The sequence below is a fragment of the Callospermophilus lateralis genome, chromosome 9, assembly GCF_048772815.1.
Source record: "Callospermophilus lateralis isolate mCalLat2 chromosome 9, mCalLat2.hap1, whole genome shotgun sequence".
Lineage (NCBI taxonomy): Eukaryota > Metazoa > Chordata > Mammalia > Rodentia > Sciuridae > Callospermophilus > Callospermophilus lateralis.
This window is the reverse complement of record NC_135313.1, coordinates 69823014-69847482: the sequence shown is the minus strand read 5'-3', so window position 1 is coordinate 69847482 and position 24469 is coordinate 69823014. Positions and strand designations below refer to the sequence as shown.

General features: G+C 35.4%; 1 protein-coding gene across 2 annotated transcripts in view; it reads right to left on the bottom strand.

Moving 5' to 3' along the window:
- The window catches only part of Cd302 (CD302 molecule), a 33800-nt gene that overhangs the window by 4920 nt on the left and 4411 nt on the right, over positions 1-24469 (bottom strand). The window contains exons 2-6 of one of the 2 annotated variants that reach the window (XM_076865767.2): positions 12602-12712; positions 12124-12259; positions 6804-6920; positions 5733-5906; positions 3830-3856 (exon numbers count right to left, since the gene is read on the bottom strand). In XM_076865767.2, coding sequence (XP_076721882.2) covers positions 3830-3856; positions 5733-5906; positions 6804-6920; positions 12124-12259; positions 12602-12628 — 481 coding nt within the window. In that variant the 5' untranslated portion in view covers positions 12629-12712. The remainder of the gene's footprint in view (positions 1-3829; positions 3857-5732; positions 5907-6803; positions 6921-12123; positions 12260-12601; positions 12713-24469) is intronic. The other variant, XM_076865766.2, reaches the window with a different exon arrangement.

Genomic DNA, 24469 nt, shown 5'->3' with positions numbered 1-24469 from the left:
CGGTGATGATTGAACCCCGGACATTGAGCTTGTGAGACAAGCATTCTACCAATGGAGCTATATCCCCAGCCCTGAATGTCACTACTTTTAAGGTTGGGGAGAGCCATTTGTATTTTTAAATTATTGACAAGATTCTTTAAAAACACATTGTAAATGTCCACAACTGAATTATTTTTAATCCTAAAATAAAATTAGTGGACACAATTTAGCAGTGTTTGGGGGTTAAGGGTGCTATATTATCTTTTTAACCTCTCCTTCATGACCTTTTGTCTCCTGCCACTTGTGTACTCTAGTTATAAGGCCCAAACTACACAGTCTGCCTCTTAAAACTGCAACCTTTTCTTGGACTAACTGTAGGTTTATGTATGGAGTGCCAGCTGTGTATATAATTTTCCCAAACCCACTGAGAGAGCAGAAACCCAACCCCTCATGTTTGTTAATGCTGATCATTGATTATCCATTGGGATAAACTTAACTTTCCTGTCTAGTGCCTAATCATCCTTCAAGATTAAACTCCTGTATCATTTCCAGAAGCCTTTGATAAACTCAGCTTGGACTAACCTTCCCTGATCTGTATACTTCCCCACACCATGTACATCCTGATGTAACCCCCTTTTTATATTTTTCTTATGTTCTTGCCAGGGAGACTTAATTTGTATGACTGGGAACTCCCTTTGTTAGATTAAACTTAATGTGCCTATCTGTATGGAAGGCTTTTACTTTCTTCGGGTCTTCATTCTGCTTAAGTGTGGCCTTATCAGTGAGCTCTTTCCTGGACACCCTACAACAACAAAGCAAAATCTCCCTTCTCCATGTATCTGCATTCATCCTTAATTCTGCCTTTTAGTTCTACAATATATGTCACTGTCTGGCATTCCAAATAGTTACCATTCCCATTAGAACGTAAGGTTGGAAGCAAATCCTTTTTTTGCTTGTTCATTGCTGTCTTCAGTGACTAATTTCAGAGGAAAGCATGGCACATAGTATTAAAATGTATCCACATCTTTAGGTAATGTACATTTACATATATGTATTTGTAGATATATTTCGTGTGTATTTCAAAGATAACACTCCCTGGAATCTGAAGACCACATGTTGCCAGGTCTCTACAACTATTCCAGACATGATTTTGAGAACCATTCGAGACATACTTGCTCTTCTAAACATGTTTCAATTACATATATCCTTTAATTTTTTCCAAAGTATATGTGTACCTAGCTACAAATTCAATTCTGGAAGGTACATAATGAAAAAAACAGCTCTTGCCCTAGTACTCAATATCCATTTCTTGAAGTTGACTACTGTTCTGCCTCGTGTTTCTAAAACAAAATGATTATACTGCTTTAATTTTTTAAAAATTTGTGAAATACATGTAATGAAAGCTACCATCTTAAGTGTACAGTTCTGTAGCATTAAGTGTAGTTGTGTGCTTTAGAACTGCAAAACTGAAACTACCTATTTGACCAATTCCTACCTCACTCAGCTCTGGCAAATACCATTTTTGTTTCTGTTATGAGATTAACTACTCTGAGTACCTCATGTGAATGAAATAACATATTTGTCTTTTAGTGATTGGTTATATAACTGGTTATATGTAGCCGAATTTTCTCCAGAGTCATGCTCAGCAACTTAGTGAGGCCCTGTCTCAAAAAAGGGAGGGGGCGGGGGTGTTGGGGTGTAGCTCAGTGATAAAGTACTCCTGGGTTCAATCCCCAGTACACACACACACACACACACACACACACACACACACTACACGGTCTTTCTATAGAAGATGTAACTCCCATATGCCCACACACTTAACATTTTTCCCTTCTCTGTCATAGCAAGCCCTACATAGAGAATACACATAGTGTGTTTTAATTCAAAGGACTCAAGGTCAATATTTTATTAGTTTCCTTTTTAGTAGGAAAAGGAACTGTTAAAGAATAGAGCAGAGATAAACAAAATAAAGAGAGCAGGGGCTGGGGATGTGGCTCAAGCGGTAGTGCGCTTGCCTGGTATGCGCGGAGCACTGGGTTCGATCCTCAGCACCACATAAAAATAAAGATGTTGTGTCCACCGAAAACTAAAAAAAAAAAAACTAAAAAAAAAAAAAAGACTTAATAAGAAAGGCAATTAAATAAAACGGGCAAAACACTTGAATGAGCATTTCACAAAAGAGGACACAAAAAGGTGCTCAAGAAAATGAAAATGCAGTAAGATCATTCCACTTTGGGGGAATGTACTCAAAATGGGAATGCAGGTCCCCAGAAGGATATGAGAATGTTTATAGGTGGCTGTATTCATATTAGTTGCAAGGTACAAATTCAAATATCTGAAAAGAAAGTGAGCAGATTGATATTTATAAAAGTACTGTTAAGCAGTTTTTAAAATATTGTATATGCTCAACAACAAACAAATCTACAGAAAAATTCCTGAGTGAAAAAAAAAAAGCAAGAAAAAAGTGCATAAAGTGGAATATGGTAAAGTTAGTGATTAGTTACCTCTGGGATGGGTGGGTAATAATATTGATATTTTCTTTCAGTACTGGGGATTGAATCCAGGGGCATATTAACACAGAGCTATACCCCCAGCCCTTTTTAAGTTTGAGACAGGGTCTCACTAAGTTGCTTGGGATTTCACTAAGTTGCTGAGGCTGGCCTCAAACTTGCAATCCTCCTACCTCAGTCTCATAAATCACCGGGATTACAGGCATGTGCCACCACACCCAACTAAATGCTAGGTTTCTTAACTGGTAGTTACTAGTAATACATAAAGATCAAGCTGTATGTGTAAGATTTGTGCATTTTACTTCAAAATATGAAGATGAAAAACTACTATCCAATTGATGAAAATTTTTCAGAACAGGTTCTCACATTGCAAAACTACACCTCCTATAGACCAGTAATAGTCAAAAAGTTGGATTCATTTTTTAATCCAGCAATTGCATTTCAAAGAACCTACAGATAAATCTGTATTTGTGCAAAGTTATTTATTGTAGCATTGTTTATAATAACATGTCTGGGAACAACCAAGTGGAAGTTTGAAGCTGGGTCAATTAGGTATATACATACCATGGAAGTATATGTAGTTGTAAAGAAAGAAGATTGATCTATTTATAGATCAGTGTTGAGGACAATGTATGATATATTAAAAGACTCTATATTAGGGGCAAAATAAGTCATATGTCTCAGTTTGCTTATGTTAGCAAAAGGCACAAGAAGGTTAAAGAAGAAACTAAGTAAAATGGTTCCCAATAAAGTTAAAGATACGAAAGGGTGGACAGAGGCAGTGTTTGCCTTATACTTTGGATTTTTGAATCACGTATTACCTGTCCCCTTTTTTAAAAGAATGTGTTTCGGAGCTGGGGTTGTGGCTCAGTAGTAGAGCGCTTGTCTTGAATGAATGAGGCACTGGGTTCGATCCTCAGCACCACATAAATAAAAGTATTGTGCCCATCTACAACTTAAAAAAAAAAGTCTTCAAAAAATTTTTAAAATAATGTTTTAGTAAGCCCTTAATATGGAAGCTCTATGAATTGCAATTACAACTAGAAGATGAATCTTTTTACCAAATATGCAGTCATATACCACAAAAACACATAATGCAGTTCCTTGGGGAAAATACAATTTGGTATAAAGAAATGTTCATTTCATGTATAACTTATGGTTACCATATTTAAAATGTCAAATCTTATTACTAAGCTAAAAGGCTTTTCTACATTTTTATAAAATTATGTGTTACATAACTTTTTAAAGGGGTCTATAGTCTATGGTGTATTTTAACATGCCAGAATTTTAATACTTTTTTAATTAAGGAAAAAAATTAAGACCAGAATATTACTTACCTGATAAATATTTCTTGTTATATGGGACTGAAATACAAAAGAAAATAAAATTTTAGTATGCTTTATATTAGAAGATTGACTTAAACACTTTCACAGTGTTAAACACTATTCGTTTAATATTCCTATTTCTACTGCTTTGTGAATTGTCTGTGTTATTGAATGCAGCTTTTAAAGATAGATACAGAGCCCTAACAAGGCAAGAACTTAGTTGGTGGACAAAGAATAGGGAAGAATAAAGAGGATTCTGGTTGGAGATTTTGTAGAGAAAAAATGTAAAATTAAACAGTCATGACCTTACCTTGTTAGTACGGATTTTCTATTTCTGATGTTTTGAATTTATCATTTAATTAAAAATTTGTTTTATATATCAATGCACTGAAGGACAGTATATAAAAATAATTTTTTATAAATTTTTTAAAAATCAGATATTTGAGTTCTATGAAACAATGACAAATATTTATGTAATCTCTATAAAACTAATTATACTCAAGAATCCTGCTGCAATAAGTTTTAAAAGTGCATAATTTTAGATGTTAAAAAAGGAAATAACCTACCAACCTAAGAGCCCTTCAATAGATGAAATGGATTAAAAACATACACACACACACACACACACACACACGTAGGGGGGGGGTAGAATGTTACTCAGCCTAAAAGAATGAAAATATGGCATTTGCTGGTAAATGGATAGAGCTGGAGAATATCACGCTAAGCAAAATAAGCCAATCCCCAAAAAATCAAAAGCCAAATGTTTTCTAATATATGGATGTTAATTTGCGATGGAGTTGGTGGTGCTGGGGAAGAATAGAGTTACTTTAGGTAGAGGGGAGGAAAGGGATGGGGGGGTTAGAAAGGATAGGAGAAGGAATCAGACATTATTACCTGCTGTTCATATATAACTATATGACTGACTGATGTGATTCACATCATGTAGAACCAGAAGAATGAGAAATGATACTCCATTATATACGATGTATCAAAGTGCATTCTACTGTAATACATAACTAATTTTTAAAAAGGAAATAACCAGAGCTAAATGTCTGGTTTGGGTTTACAGTTAAAGCAGAAGAGAATACTAAGGATGCAAAATGGGGGAAATGTCTGTGTCATGTTTCAAGCATCCCAAATTCATATTTTGGCATTTTAAATTTCTTTACTGAGAAAGGATTTACTCTCCAGAATTTAAAAGCACAAACTCTTTACAAAATTTAACAAGTCACATGAAAATATTGTGGAAAGGGACAGTTTTGTTCACTAAAATTCATTTTAATAAATCAGAAGAAAATTTATTATTTTAATCTAAAATATATCATGAACTATAATGTCATTTCTGTTTGCCTAAATGAAGGATGTTACTTCTTGTAAAGAATCTAATTCTCTGTAAAGTTACATTAGAATTCTGAGATTATACAAACTTACTCTACACCACTGCTGCTCAATCAAATCATACACCAAAATCTTATGGTAATTCTTTTGAAAAACAAGATATTTGGGGGCTGAGGTTGTGGCTTGGCGGTAGAGCACTCGCCTAGCATGTGCGAGGCCCTTGGTTTGATCCTCAGCACCACATAAAAATAAGTAAACAAAATAAAGGTACTGTGTCCAACTACAACTAAAATACATATTGAACAAAAAAGAAACCATATTTTTGATCTCCTGGAAACTTCAAGCAGATAGAATTAAATTATGCCTGGTGTGCATGATCTGGCCCTGCCTATGAAATGTAAGACAATTACATATTTAATTTCCAGGAGACTTAAAAACAAACTACCCTACTATATTCTGAATTCTTACTCCATTTATTTAATAAGAAAAGCTAATCTCAGGGAAAAAAATTGTTTGAAACCAGCCTTACTTTTCACATCCCTCTTAGAATGGAAAAAAGACATTCAGTCATACTTACTAGCTGCTTTACAAAGTGTTCCTTCCACAGAAGAAACTTCACAATTTCCTTTTTTCCATTCACCTGTCTTGGTGTGCAGAAAACCACAGGTGTCAACTAGATCCTCAGCATCTTCTTGGTCTTCCCACTTATCAAATGTCATATTTGAACTATCAAACCACTTGAAACTTGCATCTGTCAATTAAGGAACATTTTCAACATCATGACAGTTTAAAAATGTGTTAGAGCCAAAGAAAAATACTTTGGATTAAAGGTGGAAAGGTATGTAGTTGATTTTTGGTTTTCAATTTTTTGGATTAAAGTTAATAGGAGGAATATATTCTCTCTGCAGCCACATCAGCAAAAGATATTTATTGGGTTGGGGATATAACTCTGTTGGTAGAGTGCTTGCCTTGCATGCATAAGGCCCTGGGTTCAATCTCCAACACCAAAAAAAAAAAAAAAAAAAGTATTTATTTTAAGTGGTTTCAGAAAAAAGATCCCATTTTTGTAAGGAAAGATTTTTATGGGAAATTATTTTTAAGTTTAAATATTATTACCCTTAGTAATTTCATTTCTTTTGAAAATGCTTAAATAGGGCTGTGGTTGTGGCTCAGAGGTAGAACGCTCTCACCTAGCATGTGTGAGGCACTGGGTTAGATCCTCAGCACCACATAAAGTAAAATAAAGACACTGCATCCACCTAAAACTAAAAAATAAATATTAAAAAAAGAAAATGCTTAAATATGTCCCTTCTAGTTTTCTGTAGTGACAAAATACACATTTACATTATATAACATACAGATCATTTACTCTAACCTTATCCTATTAACTGCTAACACTAATAAGTTTTATGACTGTGCCACATTACAAAAACACTGAGCCTAGAAACATTTTAATCCAGACAAGAGAATCAACTATCTCATTTGTCAAACACATCAAGCTACTTAGGGGAAAGCTATGTATGGTACAAGTCATAGGTGCACACTGGAAATGCAATACCTGGGTGCCCCAGGAAACATCAACTTGATCTATAAAACTGAAGAATCAAAATTCCCTAAGCTCTACAAACAGAAAAACAGTCACACTTACCATCTGTATCATAAAACATGCCTAGGAGGATATCATCTGGGCCTTTCCATTGCTTTTTCAAAGTATTCAGTATAAAAGCATTTTCTTCTTCATTATGTATGCTTATCATGTCTGCTCCTGAAATTATTTTAAAGAGGGGAGAGCATGCTCAAGAATCAGTGAAAATTACATGAGGTATAAAAAATTATGAGCTTTATTTGTTTCACCTTTACATCTTTTATAAGAGGGCTTTGGGGCAAGGGACAATAAATTTAACTACAGGACAACAGAAAACTATGAGGAACCAAATCAAAACATATTGTTAAAAAGAGGAAAATCAGAAACCAAACAACCTATAGCTCTATTATGAATATGAAATAAAATGGCAAATACCTTAATAGGGGAAAAATAGATCTCAGACTGTTAAAAAGACAATTTGCCTTCCCAAAGAAAAATGTAACACAAGAAACGTGAAAACTCATCTTCTAAAATACGAAAAAAAAAGCAGAATTCCATATTAGCTAATTAAACATTTCTGGCTTTTATTGTAGAAAATAAGAACTAAAAGCAGTAGAGTAAAAGCATCAACTTTTTGGAGACAATTTGGTGATATAAGCCAAAAGCCTTAAAATAAGTATATTCTTTAACCCAGCAATCTTTAATCAATATATGCTAAGGTAGTCATTGGCTCTTAAACATATAGGCAAAGTCTCATGTTCAACAATACCCAAATTTGTTTTCACACATCACAGGCACAATTAAATTGGAAATAATCTAGGATAGTTTCCCTAGTCTAGAAGCATAGTTACCAAAATGTTAACAATTAAGTACCTCAGAGTGGTGCAGTTTAGGGTGATTTTGATTTTGTTTTTAATTTTCATGTACATGATCATCTCTTATGTAAGTATGAAAAACTTTTAAAAGAAAAAATGAGACTGACAATTTAAAATACTTAATACTTTAGTCCACAGAATTCAGCAAGATTCTTTGAGTCAGTTCACCTTTTAAAAACTTGATAACTTTTTATCAGCTCTAGCTCCTATCACATGTCTGTTAAATGTCACATAGACTTTTAACCTGTTTTACCCTAGTACTTACTGCTAAAATGTGACCAAAACACCACTCAAGAAAAATCCTAAAGAGAAATATTTAACTAGGTGATAGTTTAGGTTTAAGTATCCAGAGATGATGGGTTTTATTCTTTTCTTTGACCTTGTGGCAGCCTTTAATAAACTTTAATGATTTTTTTACACTATAACCTAATTAAATGTCGTATATACTTAAATTATTTTTTTTTAATATTTATTTATTTATTTTTTAGTTATCGGCAGACACAACATCTTTGTTGGTATGTGGTGCTGAGGATCAAACCCGGGCCGCACGCATGCCAGACGAGCGCGCTACCACTTGAGCCACATCCCCAGCCCCTTACTTAAATTATTATGTCAGGCAAATAAGACATTTTCATTTTCTTAAATGGCAGAATAAATGCTTGTGCTGAATGCATTACCAGTGACACTACCTACTGAGATATAATTTGGCTCTTTAATTCTTTTTTATGACTAATGATATGTAGCTCATATGACCAAAAGGAAAGAGTGAAAATGTATATAATTTGTTATAAAGGTAAATGTTGTAAAATAAAATATTTTAGCTTTTCACAGTTCTTTTCTAAATGAGTAATATTAGAAAAGAAAGAAAATTAGCACATTGAGTAAAGTAGCACAAAGCACTGGGAATAGTATAAATATAGCTATCTGTAGCCCAAAATGTAACAAGTGACTCATTTTCTATACTCCCAATGGTAAGTTTAAGAAATTATTTTGGGGGCTGGGGCTGGGGCTGGGGCTCAGTGGCAGAGTGTGTGAGGCACTGGTATTTGATCCTTGGCACCACATAAAAAAATAAGCAAAGGCATGCTGTCCATCTACAACTACAAAAAAAAAAAAAAATGATTCTGTATGACTGTGAAGACTTTCCAAATGTAAATATTCTAGTAATAAGCTTTTTCTTCTTTATACATAGCAGAGGAAAAAACAATTCATGTTGATCTACTCTGCTGTTCTAAACAAAACACTACCATGTTAAAAATATGTGACAGTAATACTGACTAAATTTAGCTAGCTGTCTGATTCATCTATGAAATATGGGTATTTCCAGAGTAGAAGAAAATGTATAGGATTATGAAAAAAACAGAAGGAATTTTAGCCATGTATGAAGAACTTTTAAAAAATCAAAATTATAAATTTACAATTTATAATGTTGTGTGTCTGCTGGGAATCGAACCAAGGGCCTTATGCATGCTAGATATTCTATCACTAAGCCACACTTAATCCCCTGAATTTATAAATGTTTAAGTAGAGAAACAGTTTTATTTAGACATAAGACATTTTATGAAAAGATCTGTATATACTATAATATTCCTAAATAGCTACAATAACTAGTTAATGGACTTCTAAATATAGCAATCAAAACTCAGGCTACAGAGCTGGGCATATAGTTCACTGGGAGAGTACTTGCCTAGCATGTACAAGGCCCTGCATTCAATTCCTACAACTTAAAAAAGAAAGGAAGAAACAAAAAACACACACCCTTGGGCTGAGGATGTGGCTCAAGTGGTAGCACGCTCACCCAGCATGTGTGAGGCACTGGGTTTGATTCTCAGCACCACATAAAAATAAAATAAAGATATTGTGACAACCTAGAACTAAAAAAATATTTCTAAAAAACACAACCCTCAGGCCACAGAATTATTCAGTGTTTGTTTTGTTTTTAATGCTTTTTAGTTGTAGGTGGACACAATACCTTTATTTTATTTATTTATTTTTATGTAGTGCTAAGAATTGAACCCCGTGCCTCATAACATGCTATCCAAGCATTGTACCACTGAGCCACAACCCTAGCCCATTATTCAGTGTTTTTAATTTAGTTTTGCTTAGTTTGCTAAAAAATTATTATGACTGGACTACATTTGAGTCACAGAGGAAGTAAATCAACACATTAATTTTGCTTCTGTATAGTCAACAGTTACTTAACTGAGATAAATGTTAATGCTGACAATAAACTTTGATTTTGTAGTTCATACAAGCTAAAAAGGATATAGGAACATGCTTTCTTGACTCTCAGCCTCAATGTAACTTGTTATTGAAATACTAACGTCTAAGTATAGCTAATAGAAATTGTTTTTTAAAAAGACAAAGTAGTTAGAGAGGAAGCTTCATTTTAAAAAATCTTATAAGACCAGCCAAATTGCTATTATTTTATTCAACTGCCTTGAAGTAAAATAATATTGGCACGTTGGAAATTTTGTCCTTTTTTCTAAAAGCTTATGCTACACACCATTTGATAGGTAAGAATTTTCCAAGGGAAAATAATATGTATTAACTATGTGAATTAAAAACTGTTTGTTTTCATTCATCATATAATAAATGAATATGATTTTAATTAAAGTACCTTTAATACAATTTGATAGGCCTCCAAAATGTTATATTAGTGAGTTGTTAGAAATTGTTTTTTTAGGGGGAGGACACTTCTAAATGCTGGAGTTGTGATTATGCGTAAGAAAACAAATAGTGGAGAGTAGATTTTATACAGTAATAAAAACTATCTTTAGTAAGACCCAAGGACTCTCAAGTCACAAGCTATATTTTAGTTGAAAAAGATGCTTTCTTACAGCATAGCTTTAGTTTGAGCTAATGACTGCCAAAATCCAAAAACCTGAATTGCCTCCACTCCAAGCACACCTTTAAAAACTAGGGCTGGGAGGGCTGAGATGTCGCTCAGTGGCAAAGCATGTGCAAAGTCCTGGATTCGATCCCCAGTTCCCAGGTTGGGGGAAAAGTTGGGACTGGGGTTGTAGCTCAGTGGTAGAGTGCTTGCCTAGCACATGTGAGGCTCTGAGTTTGATCCTCAATACCACATAAAAATCAATAAATTAAATAAAGGTATTGTGTCCATCTAGAACCAAAAAAAAAAAAAAAAAAAAAACAGGGCTGAGGATATAGCTCAAAAGTAGAGTGTATGCTTTGCATGTTCATGGTCCTGGATTCAGTCCTCAGCACCATGAAAAAAGAAAAAAATTTTGCCTGGTGCAGTAATATGTGCCTGTAGTCCCTGCTACTGGAGAGGTTGACTAAAGAATTTCAAGTTCAAAGCCAGCCTGGACAACATAGCAAGACCCTGACTCAAAAAACAAAAGCATTTTTTAAAGTCTAAAATATATCACAATGTGAAAATGAGCGTATTTTTTTTAATTTTTAAAAATAATTGTAAATAGACACAATACCTTTATTTTTATGTGGTGCTCAGGATGGAACCCAGTGCCTCACATGTGCTAGGCAATCACTTTACCATTGAGCCACAACTCTAGCCCAAATTGAATATATATTCTAACTGAAAAACAGCCCTTTTATCTTACTCTTCTTTACCACAGACTTACTTCGTGGGCTTATGTAATCTGACTTTTGCCCACACTGCATGCCTGCAACAGTAGTTCTGAAATAGAATAAAAAAGTGATGATGATTTTTAAGCCTAAATCCCAACAGACCTTGGTGATAATTTTAACTCATTTACAAATTATGAAAACGAAATTCAGGGAAGACAATTTACCAAGGTATTGTGTGTCAAACATTAACTTTGCTTTCAGGAATCCTGTTTTTACAGTAAGTTGATGCTGTCTTTGAATTGTAGGTTAAACCTATGTATTTAGATAAATTGATGCTATTTCCTTTTTTTTTAATTTTTAGTTGTAGATAGACACAATGCCTTTATTTTATACATATATATATATTTTTTTTGTGGTGCTGAGGACCGAACCCGGTGCCTCACACGTGCTAGGCAAGTGCTCTGCCACTGAGCCACAACCCCAGCTCAATTGATTCTATTTCTACCTGGAGGCTAGCTCTTGCCATATATCATATATCATCATCCCCCTTCAGATACTTTTACTCTATTGCTCTTGAATTTTCAGCAAGAGATGTTATTTGTACTAGTTTTCCCCTATTCCTTTCTTCCTGTTTTTTCTTAAACCCACTTCACTCAGTATTTTGTTGAAAACACTCCATAGAGATTTCTACAATCCAAATTCTAATGACATTCACATGATTGTATCCAGCGGCCACTTCCTCATTCCCATCCTACTTAATTATCAGCCACGTTTGAGAAAGCTGCTTATCTTCTTTTTGAATCACTTTATTCTCTTGGCTTTCAGAGGAATCTACTAGTCCTCTTAAAGCCTGGCTTTAAAGGTCCTAGGACACCACACGAGCTGCATTTAATTGGTTAAAGCAAGTCATTAAGACCAACCTAAATTCAAAGGGAGGGCAAATAGATTGCTCATACCATATGGGCGAAGGGGGAGAAAAGGAGTTATTGACAGCCATCTTTGAAGACAGTAGCGTAGACAGATCCTGGGTAGGGAAGGCAGTCCTCTTTGAGAGGGAGCACCAGCACATGTCCAAGTCCATGCCTGTGTGGCCTTGAACAAATAACTAAACTTAATAAAAGAAAGATAATAAACTGCTTGATAGGTTTGTTGTGATAATTAAAGCCATGTGAAATATGAAGTGCTGAAGTACAATGCGTGGCTCAAGGTACACACATTGCATAGACTCTCAAGTTGCCAAGATTCTGTCACTATTACGGACAGTATCATCCAACTATTGTCTTCTAAATCAAGGATTACATTCAATTCTACTTGCATGTTGTATAAGAAGAATTGAACATTAATTCTAAGAACCCAGAGAAAAGTATGATAACATCACTTTTGAGAAGTATTAGTGAATGCTGCTAATTTGTGAGGGGTGGGGGAGCCACTTACCATGGTCAGTACACTGATTTCTGACATCCTCTATACTCTCAACTTTGATGGCTTCTTCAAGAAAAATGTAACAGCTGTCTTTGAACTGAACCCAGGCAGATGAAGGACAGTCTATGGAAAAAAAGAAAAATGCTGTTAAATAATAAGATTTAACATGAATTCCTGAAGATAAGAATATTAGATATTTAATTTTCACACACACAAAGGCAATTTCCCTTGTTAAATATTTGTTTCTTAAACTAGTGTAACAGAAATTTGTTTCTCTTCATTATACATGTGGGGATAGAGAAGTGTGTCACTGATTCTCTTCTGACTTGACAGAGCAAATTTACAAGTCTTTAGATTGTTTAGCAATTCAGACATGTAAATTGCAGCATTATTACCAAGGCAACAAAGTCTCAAGGAAGACAACCAGTTAGAATTACAGGATTCCCTTTAAAGGTTATCTTTGCAATGTGTAATCACAATTTCAAAAGTCTTAAGAGCTTTACAAAATCCCTTTGTTCAAATTATACCTCTAAGAACAGAGAACAAGTGGCAGGATTATGAATATTCAGACATTTAGTATTGCACAGGAAAACAAGATCAACGTCCTTATGAATGTTCTTAATTTAACACTTCATCAAATCACATTCTTTGCTAGTTCTAGGAAACAGTCATATCTTTTTGCTATTCCTGTAGGGTGGAAGAACATCTTCAACTATCTCTACCTTGGTCTCTTTTTGTTCACCATGATGATGGATATCTTTATGCCCAGGTTCTAGAATGTCACTAGTTAGCATTGTAAGTAAAAGTAAGCCTGAAAGAGCTTAATTTCACTAAAACTGGAAGAAGGAATGGAATTCCTTAATTCTAGTGAATAAATGAGCACAAAGCACTATAGTTCTATATTAAGTTTATTTAAAATCACAAAGATTCTTTCCTATATAGTTTTATTTTCAAGTTCTGTGCATATTATGATTTTTTTTAAAGAATGGAAACAAGCCTTATTACAGAGATCAGAACTTACCAGTCACCTTAGCCTAAATTCAACACTTGATTTTACTGAGCTCAGAATATTCCAGAGGCCATTGGTTGTTCCCAATATTTGATCTCAGCTTCTTACAGCCCAGAGAACATTTGACCAAGATAGATTATTTCCCAGTCTTCTAGTAACTTCTGGATAATAAGCAATCACAAGTGAAATGTTCAACACACAGGTCCTCCCTTCAAAGGCAAGAGTGTGCTCCTCATATCACATTTATTTCCCCACTTGCTAAATTGTATTAGCCACCTTTAATTATGTGACCAAAGGAAACACCCTAGGATAACAAAGCAACAACATGGGTGGGTTGTAGGTGAAGCTGTCATATCACACTCTATTGTAATGAGAGAGAAGTAAGCCATTGTTAATTTAGGTCACTCACGTATCAATTGGACAAATAACCTAAAAGGATGGATTACTTAAAATTATCCCAAATAAGATGTGAACTTTTGCTGGCTGCATGATATTTTATTTAAAAGTTAAACCACCCAAGGTGTACTAGGATGAGGATAAGTGTCCCAAGACACCGTTTTTTTGTTTTTTGTTTTTTGTTTTTAATGCAGATGGTGTTCCTTCCTGCTGTTTTATAAGCACTTACATTATACATATGCTAACCTTGGCTTGAAATCTGGCAAGAATCTAAAACGCTCTCCCTATGGTGGTTTAAAGATAATTGGAGAGGACATTTTGGCAACAAGACCTTTTCTTTGAGAGAATTCTCATAATGAAACATTAGGAAAAAAAAAAAACTGGCTATAAAATTAAATGTACAGTATTATCCTAAGATACAAAGAAGAAAACCCAGAAAGATTTAGGACATACCAGACACTATTGTAGGAGGTAGGTTCAGAGGGCCTGAAACCAAGGCATTTGGTTAAAAAACTGTTATGGAGCAGCTAGACCCTTCAATCCCTTTCCTGAGTAAGAGCACTTGGCCATCTCGGGTCTACTGTACACATTTTGCCTCTGCCTCTGAAAGCCTGGGCTTTACTCAGGTGAGAAACTTTTATTTCTTTAAATCTACTCCCAGACCATCAAATATTATTCTCTGCTCATCTTCAGAGGTGCAGGTCATCTGTCTATACCACCTTTCCCAAGACATCATCACTGAAATTTATTTCAACTTTCCCTTGCAATTTCACCACACAGTTCTTTCTCTCTTAAGCCACCATCTTATGGCAGCATAGGGTATCAGAAAGAACAAAACCTTGAATTCAGGACAGAGGAGTTTTTATCTTGGTGGTTGTACCTTGGATAGCTTCTTTTTTTCTGTATTTCCTTAGGAAGGTAAGTGATAAATATCTACTTCATTGGATTGTTATAGTGAACATTAGCTAAGGTGCTGCAAAATTGCACAGCACAATGTTTAATACAGGGAAAGTGGTCAAAATATGTAGCTTTGGGGGGCCTAGGGTTGTAGCTCAGTGGTAGAGCACTTAGCATGTGTGAGGCACTAGGCTCAATCCTCAGCACCACATATAAATAAATAAACAAACAAACAAATAATAAATAAAGGTATTGTGTCTATCTATAAAAAAATTTTTATTTTAGTTTTGGCAACCATAATCATTCATCCAGTTTTATAACTGGTATCTTTCTCTCCTAGAATGTGACTAAACTGAAAACACAGACTAAGTCTTAAGTAATTTTTGGATCCCTAACACCTCAAATAGCTCTTGGACTATAACAGGGAGTTTAAGTACTTACTGATTAATGAATCCTCATCTTCACCTCTATGGCTTATCATCTTTTGATCATCTTCAACTTGCTTCACTGTGACATGAAACATGCTATATTCTAAAATATAACATATTCTAAAATATAACTGAACTGACCCTGCTGTCAATTCTCAATACTTTATTGATGTACTTTTTTTAATATTAATTTTTTTAGGTATAGATGGAGAGAACACAGTGCCTTTATTTTTATGTGGTGCTGAGGATCGAACCCGGGTCCCACCATGCTAGACGAGCACTCTACTGCTGAGCCACAATCCCAGCCCCCAATACCGCTGTACTTTTTATTGAAATGCAACATGCATACAGCACACAAACCATAAATACACAGCTTCATGAATTTTTATAAAACATACCCATACAATCATCAGCAAAATTAAATAATACATTAACCCTTCCAAAAGTAATCAACCTAACTTCTAATACCATAGATTAGTTTTGCTGGTTTTAGAATTTTTTCTTTCTTTTTTTTTTTTTTTTTTAAAGAGAGAGTGGGAGAGAGAGAGTGGGGGAGGGAGAAAGAGAGAGAGAGAGAATTTTTTAATATTTATTTTTTAGTTCTCGACGGACACAACACCTTGTTTGTATGTGGTGCTGAGGATCGAACCCCGGCCACACGCATGCCAGGCGAGCACGCTACCGCTTGAGCCACATCCCCAGCCCTTAGAATTTTATAGTAATGAAATTATACATGTTGGTACACTTCTGTGTCTGGCTTCTTCTGATAGACATTACTTTTTTATTAAATTTTTTATTTATTCTAATTTGTTATACATGATGACAGAATGCAATTCATTTCATATTACACATATATAGAGAGAGCACAATTTTTCAAGTCACTGATTGCACACATAGTATTTTCACACCATTCATGTCTTCATGCATATACTTAGGGCAATCATGTCTTAACTCATTCTACCGTCATTCCTATCCCTTTGCCCCCTTCTTTCCCTCCCTCCTCTTTGCTCTATCTAAAGTTCCTCCATTCCTCCCATGCTCCCCCCATCACCATTATGAGTCAGCATTGATAGACATTACTTTTACAAGATTTATTTATGCTGTAGTGTGTACGTCAATCATTGTATCACTTCTACTATATCACTATATGAATTTATTCTTTTGTTGATAATATTTAGACAGTTTCTAGTTTATGGTTATTACAAGTAATGACCTTATGAGCATTCTATGCATGATTTCTCATGAGTGTATTTCTGGAGTAAATTGTTGGGTACTGTAGTTTGAACGTCCCTTCCAAACTCAGGTCAAAATTTAACTGACATTATGATAGTATTAAAGGGTGAGACTTATAAGAGGTGACTAGGTCATGATGGCTGTGTCCTTATGAATGGATTAGTGCTGCAAGAGTGGGTTATCAAGTGAGTAGTTTCCTCATAAAAGAGTAAGTTTGCCATCCAGTTCCCCACTCTTGTATTTTTGCCTTCTGTTATGGGATGACACCACAAGAAACCCTCATAGATGCCAGCATCTTGATCTTGGATTTCTCAGTCTTCAGAACTGTGAGAAAATACATTTTTGTTTTTTATGAATTACTCCAACTGTGGTATTCTATTATACCAGTACAACAGACACATCAAGTATGCATGTGTCTAGCTTTGGCAGATACTGCCAAATGCTTTTCCAAATGTAACTACCATTCCTATAAGCAGTAAGTCATATTTTAAAAATCCAGTTTGATAATCCTTATCTTTTAATTGAAGGATTTCCATTCATATTTTATAAGTTGCTGATGAATCTGAATGTCTATATACCATCTATTTGGTATATTTTTATAAACAAATGTTTATAAAATGTCTCCTTTTTCTTCTTTTTTTTCCTGTCTTCTTTTTGGATTATTAAATATTTTTATATATTTTTTCCATTTCTTAACTTATTAAATATATATTCTTTAATTTTCTTCTGTAGTGAATAACTTGAAAAATACAATGTACAACTTTGATCTTTTAGCACCTAAAATAAATTAAGACTTTTACCACTTGCTGGATAATGCTAGGATCACTATGACCTCCCTTCCTTTGTGTTATTGTTTTATTACTGTTTTGCATGGTCCGTGTTCCTTTAGCTTTATTTGCTCTCTCTGTTACTCTTTGTGCCTTCTTGCATCTCTTCATTACTGAGTGGGATAATTTTCCATTCGTTTGAAGAAATCTCTTTGGTGTTTTCTTCTTCTTTTTTTTTTTTTTTTTGGAAACTCCCTCAATTCGTGAAATTCTATAAATGTCTTTATACTGCCTTCATGCTTAAAGGTTATTTTTGCAAATATAGAATTCTAGAAATCGCAGCTGATCTTTTATTTAAGATATAGTTTTGTTGTTTTGGGCTTTTATCATTTCTATTGAGCAGTCAACTATCAATGTCATTGTTGCTGTTTGGCCAATAATGTCCCTTTCCTCATTGTTCTTCCCAACTCACCCCTGCTGCTTTCAAGATTTTATTTGTTTTTGGATTTTAGCAGTTTTATAATGGTATACCTACTTCTTAATGTTTTAATTGTACAAAGAATTCAATGCATTTCTTGAATCTGTGGCTTATTTTCATTGGTCACTTTAGAAAAGTCCTTGGCCATTATCCCTTCAAATAAAGTTTCTGCTCTATTCTCTCTCTCTTGTCTCTCTGGGACTCAAGCTACATATATATTAGACTTCTCACTATGTCCCATATATCCCTTTTGGACTCCCTCTATTTTTCTTATACATTTTTAATACTTAATCAGGAGTAAGGGGAAGTTGCTAACCTATTCTTCATTTATAACCTGAAGACAAAGGTAACTTTGCTGTTAAACTATCTACTGAGCTCATGATGCCAGTGACTTTTCAGTTATAGAATTATCATGTTATTTATTTATTTATTTATTTATTGGTATTGGGGATTGAACCCAGAGGCATTTTACTGAGCCACATCCCCTGCCCTTGTTTATTTGTTTTAATTTTTTAAAATTTTGAGACAGGATCTTGCTAGATTGCTGAGGCTGGCTTTGAACTTGCAATCCTCCTGCCTCAGCCTTCTAAGTCTCTGGTATTATAGGCATGCACCACTGTGCCCAGCTTTTTTGTTTATATTTTTATAGATTTTGGGTCTCTGGTAAAATTCTTAATCTTATCACCTATATTCTTGAACATATCATAGAAGTCTATTTTGGATAACACAATTTCTAGGTCACCTGTCCTCTATCCTTCTAAACCCTCTCTGTCCTTTGCCCCTTGGGCCTGTATCTTGTTGTGCCTGGTAGTTTTACATCAAATGCCATACACTGTGTAGGATAAAATGTAGTGCCTCTAAATGATGTTTTCTCCTCTAGGATGGATTCTGGTAGCTATCTGAGTAGCAGAGATCACTGGAATACAATCAGGGACTGAGTGAGCTGACCTGAGGAAGTGTTGAGAGTTTGTGGATTCCAAGTAAAAACCTGGATATTAGAGTCTCTCTTTTTTGTGGGTTAAAACTCAAATTTTTGTCTCAATGCCATTAGAATGTCTGAAACTGCCCTGCTTTTAGCTGTTTAAATTGGCAGTTCTCCTAATGGGAAAAGTTACACAGAATGTTGGAAGTGAACTGACTTAGGAACTGTCTGAGGTCGCACATAGGATTCTCATGGAATTTTAGCCAGATTTCCTAATTGTTCATAGCAAGTATATTTAATTCCCATTACATTATAACCAGAAGCAGAATTCCCTCTTACACTTTTCAACAAGTTGTCAATAATTGTTCATCTCTATCTATCCACCATCTATCCAACAAACATTTGCTGAATAACTCCTACATGTTGCTAAGACAGAACGCTCAGTGCATTAAAGAGGAGATATGTCCTAAAAGTGGTCAGTCTGATGAAAGAGTAAGATGAATATACATAAAAGGTATGAAAAGATATGATAGATATTATAAGACTAGAGAAGAAGGAGTATATAACTTTGTGGAATAAGAGAATGTTTCAAAAAGTGGGCAATATTTGAGCTAAATCTCACAGGATAGATGGGAGTTTCCATGCCAAAAGGAAAAAGTCCAGACAGAAGGAATGCCATAAATATCACAGACAGGCATCTCGTAAGAACTCAACAAATACTTGTTGCATGAGTGAGCAAAAATATAAAGACAGGATTCTCCCTCCCTCTTTCTCCATGCCACCATAGAATGTGACATATTAGGTCATGACAGAGAAAATAAGCAGTCACTTCCAGAATGAAACTCAAACTGAAAGTCATAATGGTGGCTCTCTGAATTGTAAGCTTTTATTATTTATTATTTCTCTCCCCGCCCCCTTATCCTAGTTTATTTTGATCCCTCCTGCTGCTCTTTTTTTCCTTAGCCTTGTGGAATTAAAGAAAATTGAAATAGAAATATATCCTTTTAGCATGTTTAATGACACCTGAGCATCTTTATAAATCACTAGACATTCTAAAACAGGTTGAGAAGTGTTCCCTAATGTTATTTCTAGTCAAAACTACAGATAGTGTTTTCTGCTGATAACAAGTACTCTAGAATACCAAAATGAAGAACGTTTAAAATACTGTTTATGTGAAATAAAGCATGTCTAATTATTAGTACACAGAAATATAATCAAAGCCCAAATCAAGCAAAACAAATGACTTCTTTGTATAAATATAGTTCTTATACTTTATGAATTAAAATGACCTCTAATATACTGGTTAAAGTATATGCTTATTTCAGTGGAAGCTCATGTGTCAGTTCTCCATAAAGTTTCCAACCCTTGCCCTCCTCATACCTCTGATTATTCTGAACTACTATAGAACTTTTCATTACATCTATCTAAGCCTTTTCTGGGGGTTGGGAATGTGGCTCAGTGGTAGAGTGTTTGCCTAGCATGTATGAGGCATTGGATTCAAGTCTCAGCACCACATAAAAATGAATAAATAAAATAAGGTATTGTGTCCATCTACAACTAAAAAAAATTAAAAAAACAAAAAGAAGGCTTTTCTGATTACAAGGACTAAATATATGTTCAGGTTACCCCAGATGATCAAGATTTATTGTAATAGGACACCATCTCAGCAAACAAGCTTCTTAGGTTTTGGGGGGTTTTTTGTTTGTTTGGTACTGGGGATGGAAGCCAAGAGCATTTTACTACTGAACTACATCCTTAGCCCTTTTTATTTTTTCATATTTGAAGTAGAGTCTTGCTAAGTTGCTAAAGGCCTCACTGGGGCTGGCCTCAAACTCGTCATCCTCCTATCTCAGTCTCCTGAGTTGATGGGATTACAGGTGCGTGTTGCTGTGCCCAGCTCTCTTAAAAGTTCTTATACCAAGTCCCCTCTTGGGCTGCCTGCCTAGCTTAGAGTAGTCAGCTTTTAATTTAAGAAATTAGTCTTATTTTGATTGGTTGTGGCTAGGGTACACCTAGTAGGGCACAAACCATAGGTACTTATACATGAGAACCACAGATAGTTATTCTTCTTGGAAAAGGAATTGTGCTACCCTTTGAGAGCCAGTATACATCCTATGGCACTCATCAAATCCTGCTCTATATAGTAGTTGTCTGATACTTATCCTGTTTCCCCTATTATATTGTTAAGTGCATGACAGCAGAGATCATTACCTCATTAGTACCCTCATTAGTTACTATTGTCCTACTGTCAAAGCTGTCCTTGAACTTGTGATCCTCCTGCCCCAGCCTTGGCATTGCAGAGATACACCACCACATCCAGCTTATGCTGCTATCTTGAACATGCATAGAAGTGGGACAGTGCAGGTGGTGCACGAGAGGCTTGGGGAAAAGTCTGGTTTGGACGGCATGATCTTGGGTATGCTATTTAACCTTACTATGCCCTTTATTTTTTAAAAGGGGATAACAATACCTCTCTGGGTGGTAGTGAGAAAGATATTCTGGGTGCTTGGGATTCCACAGTGAACTGAAAAGGAAAAAAAATTCCTGCCCTTATGTAGCTTATATTCTAATTGAAGCAGATACATAAAAGCAAGATGAATAAGTAAAATAATGGGTTAGGGCTGGGGATGTGGCTCGGGGTAGAGCAGTTGCCTAGAATGCATGAGGCCCTGTGTTTAATTTCTGGCACATGTGCGTGCACACACACACATACAGAAATGTATTCACAATCTATTGCTAGTAACAAATCAGCAATTCAAAGCAAGAAACATAGCAGGTACAGTGATGCATATCTGTAACCCCAGCTACTCAGAAGACTAAAGCAGGAGAATCTCAAATTCAAGAATAGCCAAGGCAACTTAGTGAGACCTCGTCTCATAATTAAAAATAAAAAGTGCTGGGAATGTAGCTCTGTGGTTGAGTACCCTTAGGATCAATCCCCAATACCTCAAATGAAAAAAAAAAAAAAAGACAAAAAACAAGAGATATTCTCTCTCTCTCTCTCTCTCTCTCTCTCTCTCTCTCTCTCTCTCTCGTACTGGGAATTGAACCTAGAGGCACTTAACCACTGAGCCACACCCCCAGTCTTTTTCGTTTTTTATTTTGAGACAGGTTCTCACAAAGTTGCTGGGGGCTGGTCTCAAACTTGCAATCCTCCTGTCTCAGCCCCCTGAGTTGTTGGGATTACAGGCATGTGCCACCAAGCCTAGCAAGAAACATATCTCAGTCTCTGAGTCAAGAATTCAGAAGCAGATACTTAGTTGGGTGACTCTGGCTTGGGGTTTTTCATAAAGTTGCAGTCAAGATGTTGGTAAGAGGGGCTAGGGCTGGATCTCAGAGGCACAGTGCTTGCCTAGCATGTGTGAGGCACTAGGTTGGATTTTCAGCACCACATAAAAATAAATAAAGGCATGCTATTCATCTACAACTACAAAAAAATGTTTTTTAAAAAAGGTGTTGCCAAGGGCTGTAGTCATCTGAACACTAAATTGTAGCTGGAAGATCAGCCTCAAGAAAGATCACTCATAAGGATGGTGAGCTGGTCTGGCTGTGGGCAGGAGGCCTCAGTTCCTCACTAGGTGATTTCTCCACAGGGGTGCTAGAGGATCCCCATGATACAGCTTCTTCCAGACTCAGTAATTCAGAGAGCAAGGTACAAGTGCAATGCCTTATATAATTCAGCCTCAGTTGTTGTCCTATCGGTTCTTGTATTTAGGTTTTCCAGGGAAATAAAACCAATAAAAGAGAAAGAGAGAGAGAGAGAGAGATGTGTATATATATATATATATATATATATATATATATATATATATATATATATATGACAGATACATATGGCAGGCTGGAGAACCAGGAAAGCTGGTGTTGTAATTCAGTCCTAGTCTGAGGTCTGAGAATGGTGGGGGATATTGTTGGAATCTAAAAGCCCAAGAACCAGAGATGTCTATATGATATCTGAAGGCAGAAGATGGATGTCTCAGTTCTAGCAGAGGGGCAGTTTTTGTTTTATCTGGATCCTCAATAGGATGAGGCCTGCCCACATTGATAAAGGGTAGTACCAATCTTCTCCAGAGACATTCTCACAGATGCACTGAGATATGTTATACCAGCTATCTAGGCATCCTGTAGCCCAATCAAGTTTACACATAAAATTAAACTATTACAGTTATACAAGTAAGCCCTATACAATGTTGAAGTGGGCTACACACACATATGAATATGAAGAGGTAAGAATCTTTGAGGGCCATCTTAGAGGCTGGCAGCCACAGATTAAGTACTAAGGAGAAAGAGAAAAAAGGAAAAGAAACAGAAGCAAGATCCTGAGTGTGGGGCTGGGGTTGTGGCTCATGGGTAGAGCTCTCTCCTAGCACATGTGAGGCCCTGGGTTCGATTCTCAGCACCACATAAAATAAAATAAAGATATTGTGTCCATTTACAACTAAAAAATAAATATTAAAAAAAGATCCTGAGTGTGGTGGTTGGGGTCTGGGTTGCAATTTTACAACAGTGTCTAGAAAAGATCACATTATAAAGAAAACAAAGATCTGAAGAAGCTGAAGGAAAAAGTCATATGGAGATGTAGGTTAGATAGAAGAGCAAAAATAAGGCCTGAGATGGGACAAAGTGATGATGACAATGATAGCTAGTTATTCAAAGATCATTGAGGAATAATGAAATCATATGTGATAAGTCTGAAAGAAAAAAAAAGCTGTACACAGAAAATAGATTATTGACTTCCCCAAAAACTTTTAATTGCCTTCATAGGCTATTCCAGCATTAGCTGTAACTCCAGTTAATTCAACAATGAATACTTAGGTCAGAGTGTGTGCCCCAGAAACAAGCCTTAGGCATTACTCGAGATATATATTTATTTTGAAAAGAACAGTGTTAAAAAGAGGCAGGAGCCGGGCATTGTGGGGCACCCTGTAATCCCAGTAGCTTGGAAGTCTGAGACAGGAGAATCATGAGTTCAAAGCCAGCCTCTGCAACTTTGAGGCACTAAGCAACTCAGTGAGACCCTTTCTCTAAATAAAATACAAAATAGGGCTGTGGATATGGATCAGTGGTCGAATTGGTCAAATGCTCCTGAGTTCAATCCCCAGTACCAAAAAAAAAAAAAAAAAAAAAGGAGGCTGGGAAACTCCTGTGAGGATAGTTGTTGAGGTTCATGCACCTCATGAGCAGAAGGTTAACCTAAGTAAGTTATCTTCAATGCTAAGTATTTTTGCTCTAATCCTGTTATAATTAAAGACCTGCCCACAAAGCTCTCCACAAAGTGGTTTTCTATTATTCTTATTTTTTTAACAGCTATCCTGAAAGATAGGTGGTTGTTAATAATGACTAAATGACTCTTTAGGGATTTTATAATTTTATAATCCCCTCTATTAATTTAATGTGTACAGATGGGGCTGGGGTTGTGGCTCAGTGGTAGGGCGCTTGCCTAGCATGTGCAGGGCACTGACTTTGATCCTCAGCACCACATAAAAATAAAATAAATATGTTGTGTCCAACTAAAATTAAAACAAAATATTTTTTTAAAAAAATATGTACAGAAACTTAGGAATCTGATGAAAAATTGAAAAGTTATATTGAACTCTAAAAGTTTCCTCTGCCTAAAATTATCTGTGTTAAAAGAATAAAATGTCATATCCCAAGGAAATTTTGCATAACCAGTCAAGTTTACTAAAATTCTGTTTCCTTATAATCTATTGTTTTGTTTTGTTTTTATTGATTTTTTTAACAGCCTGGCA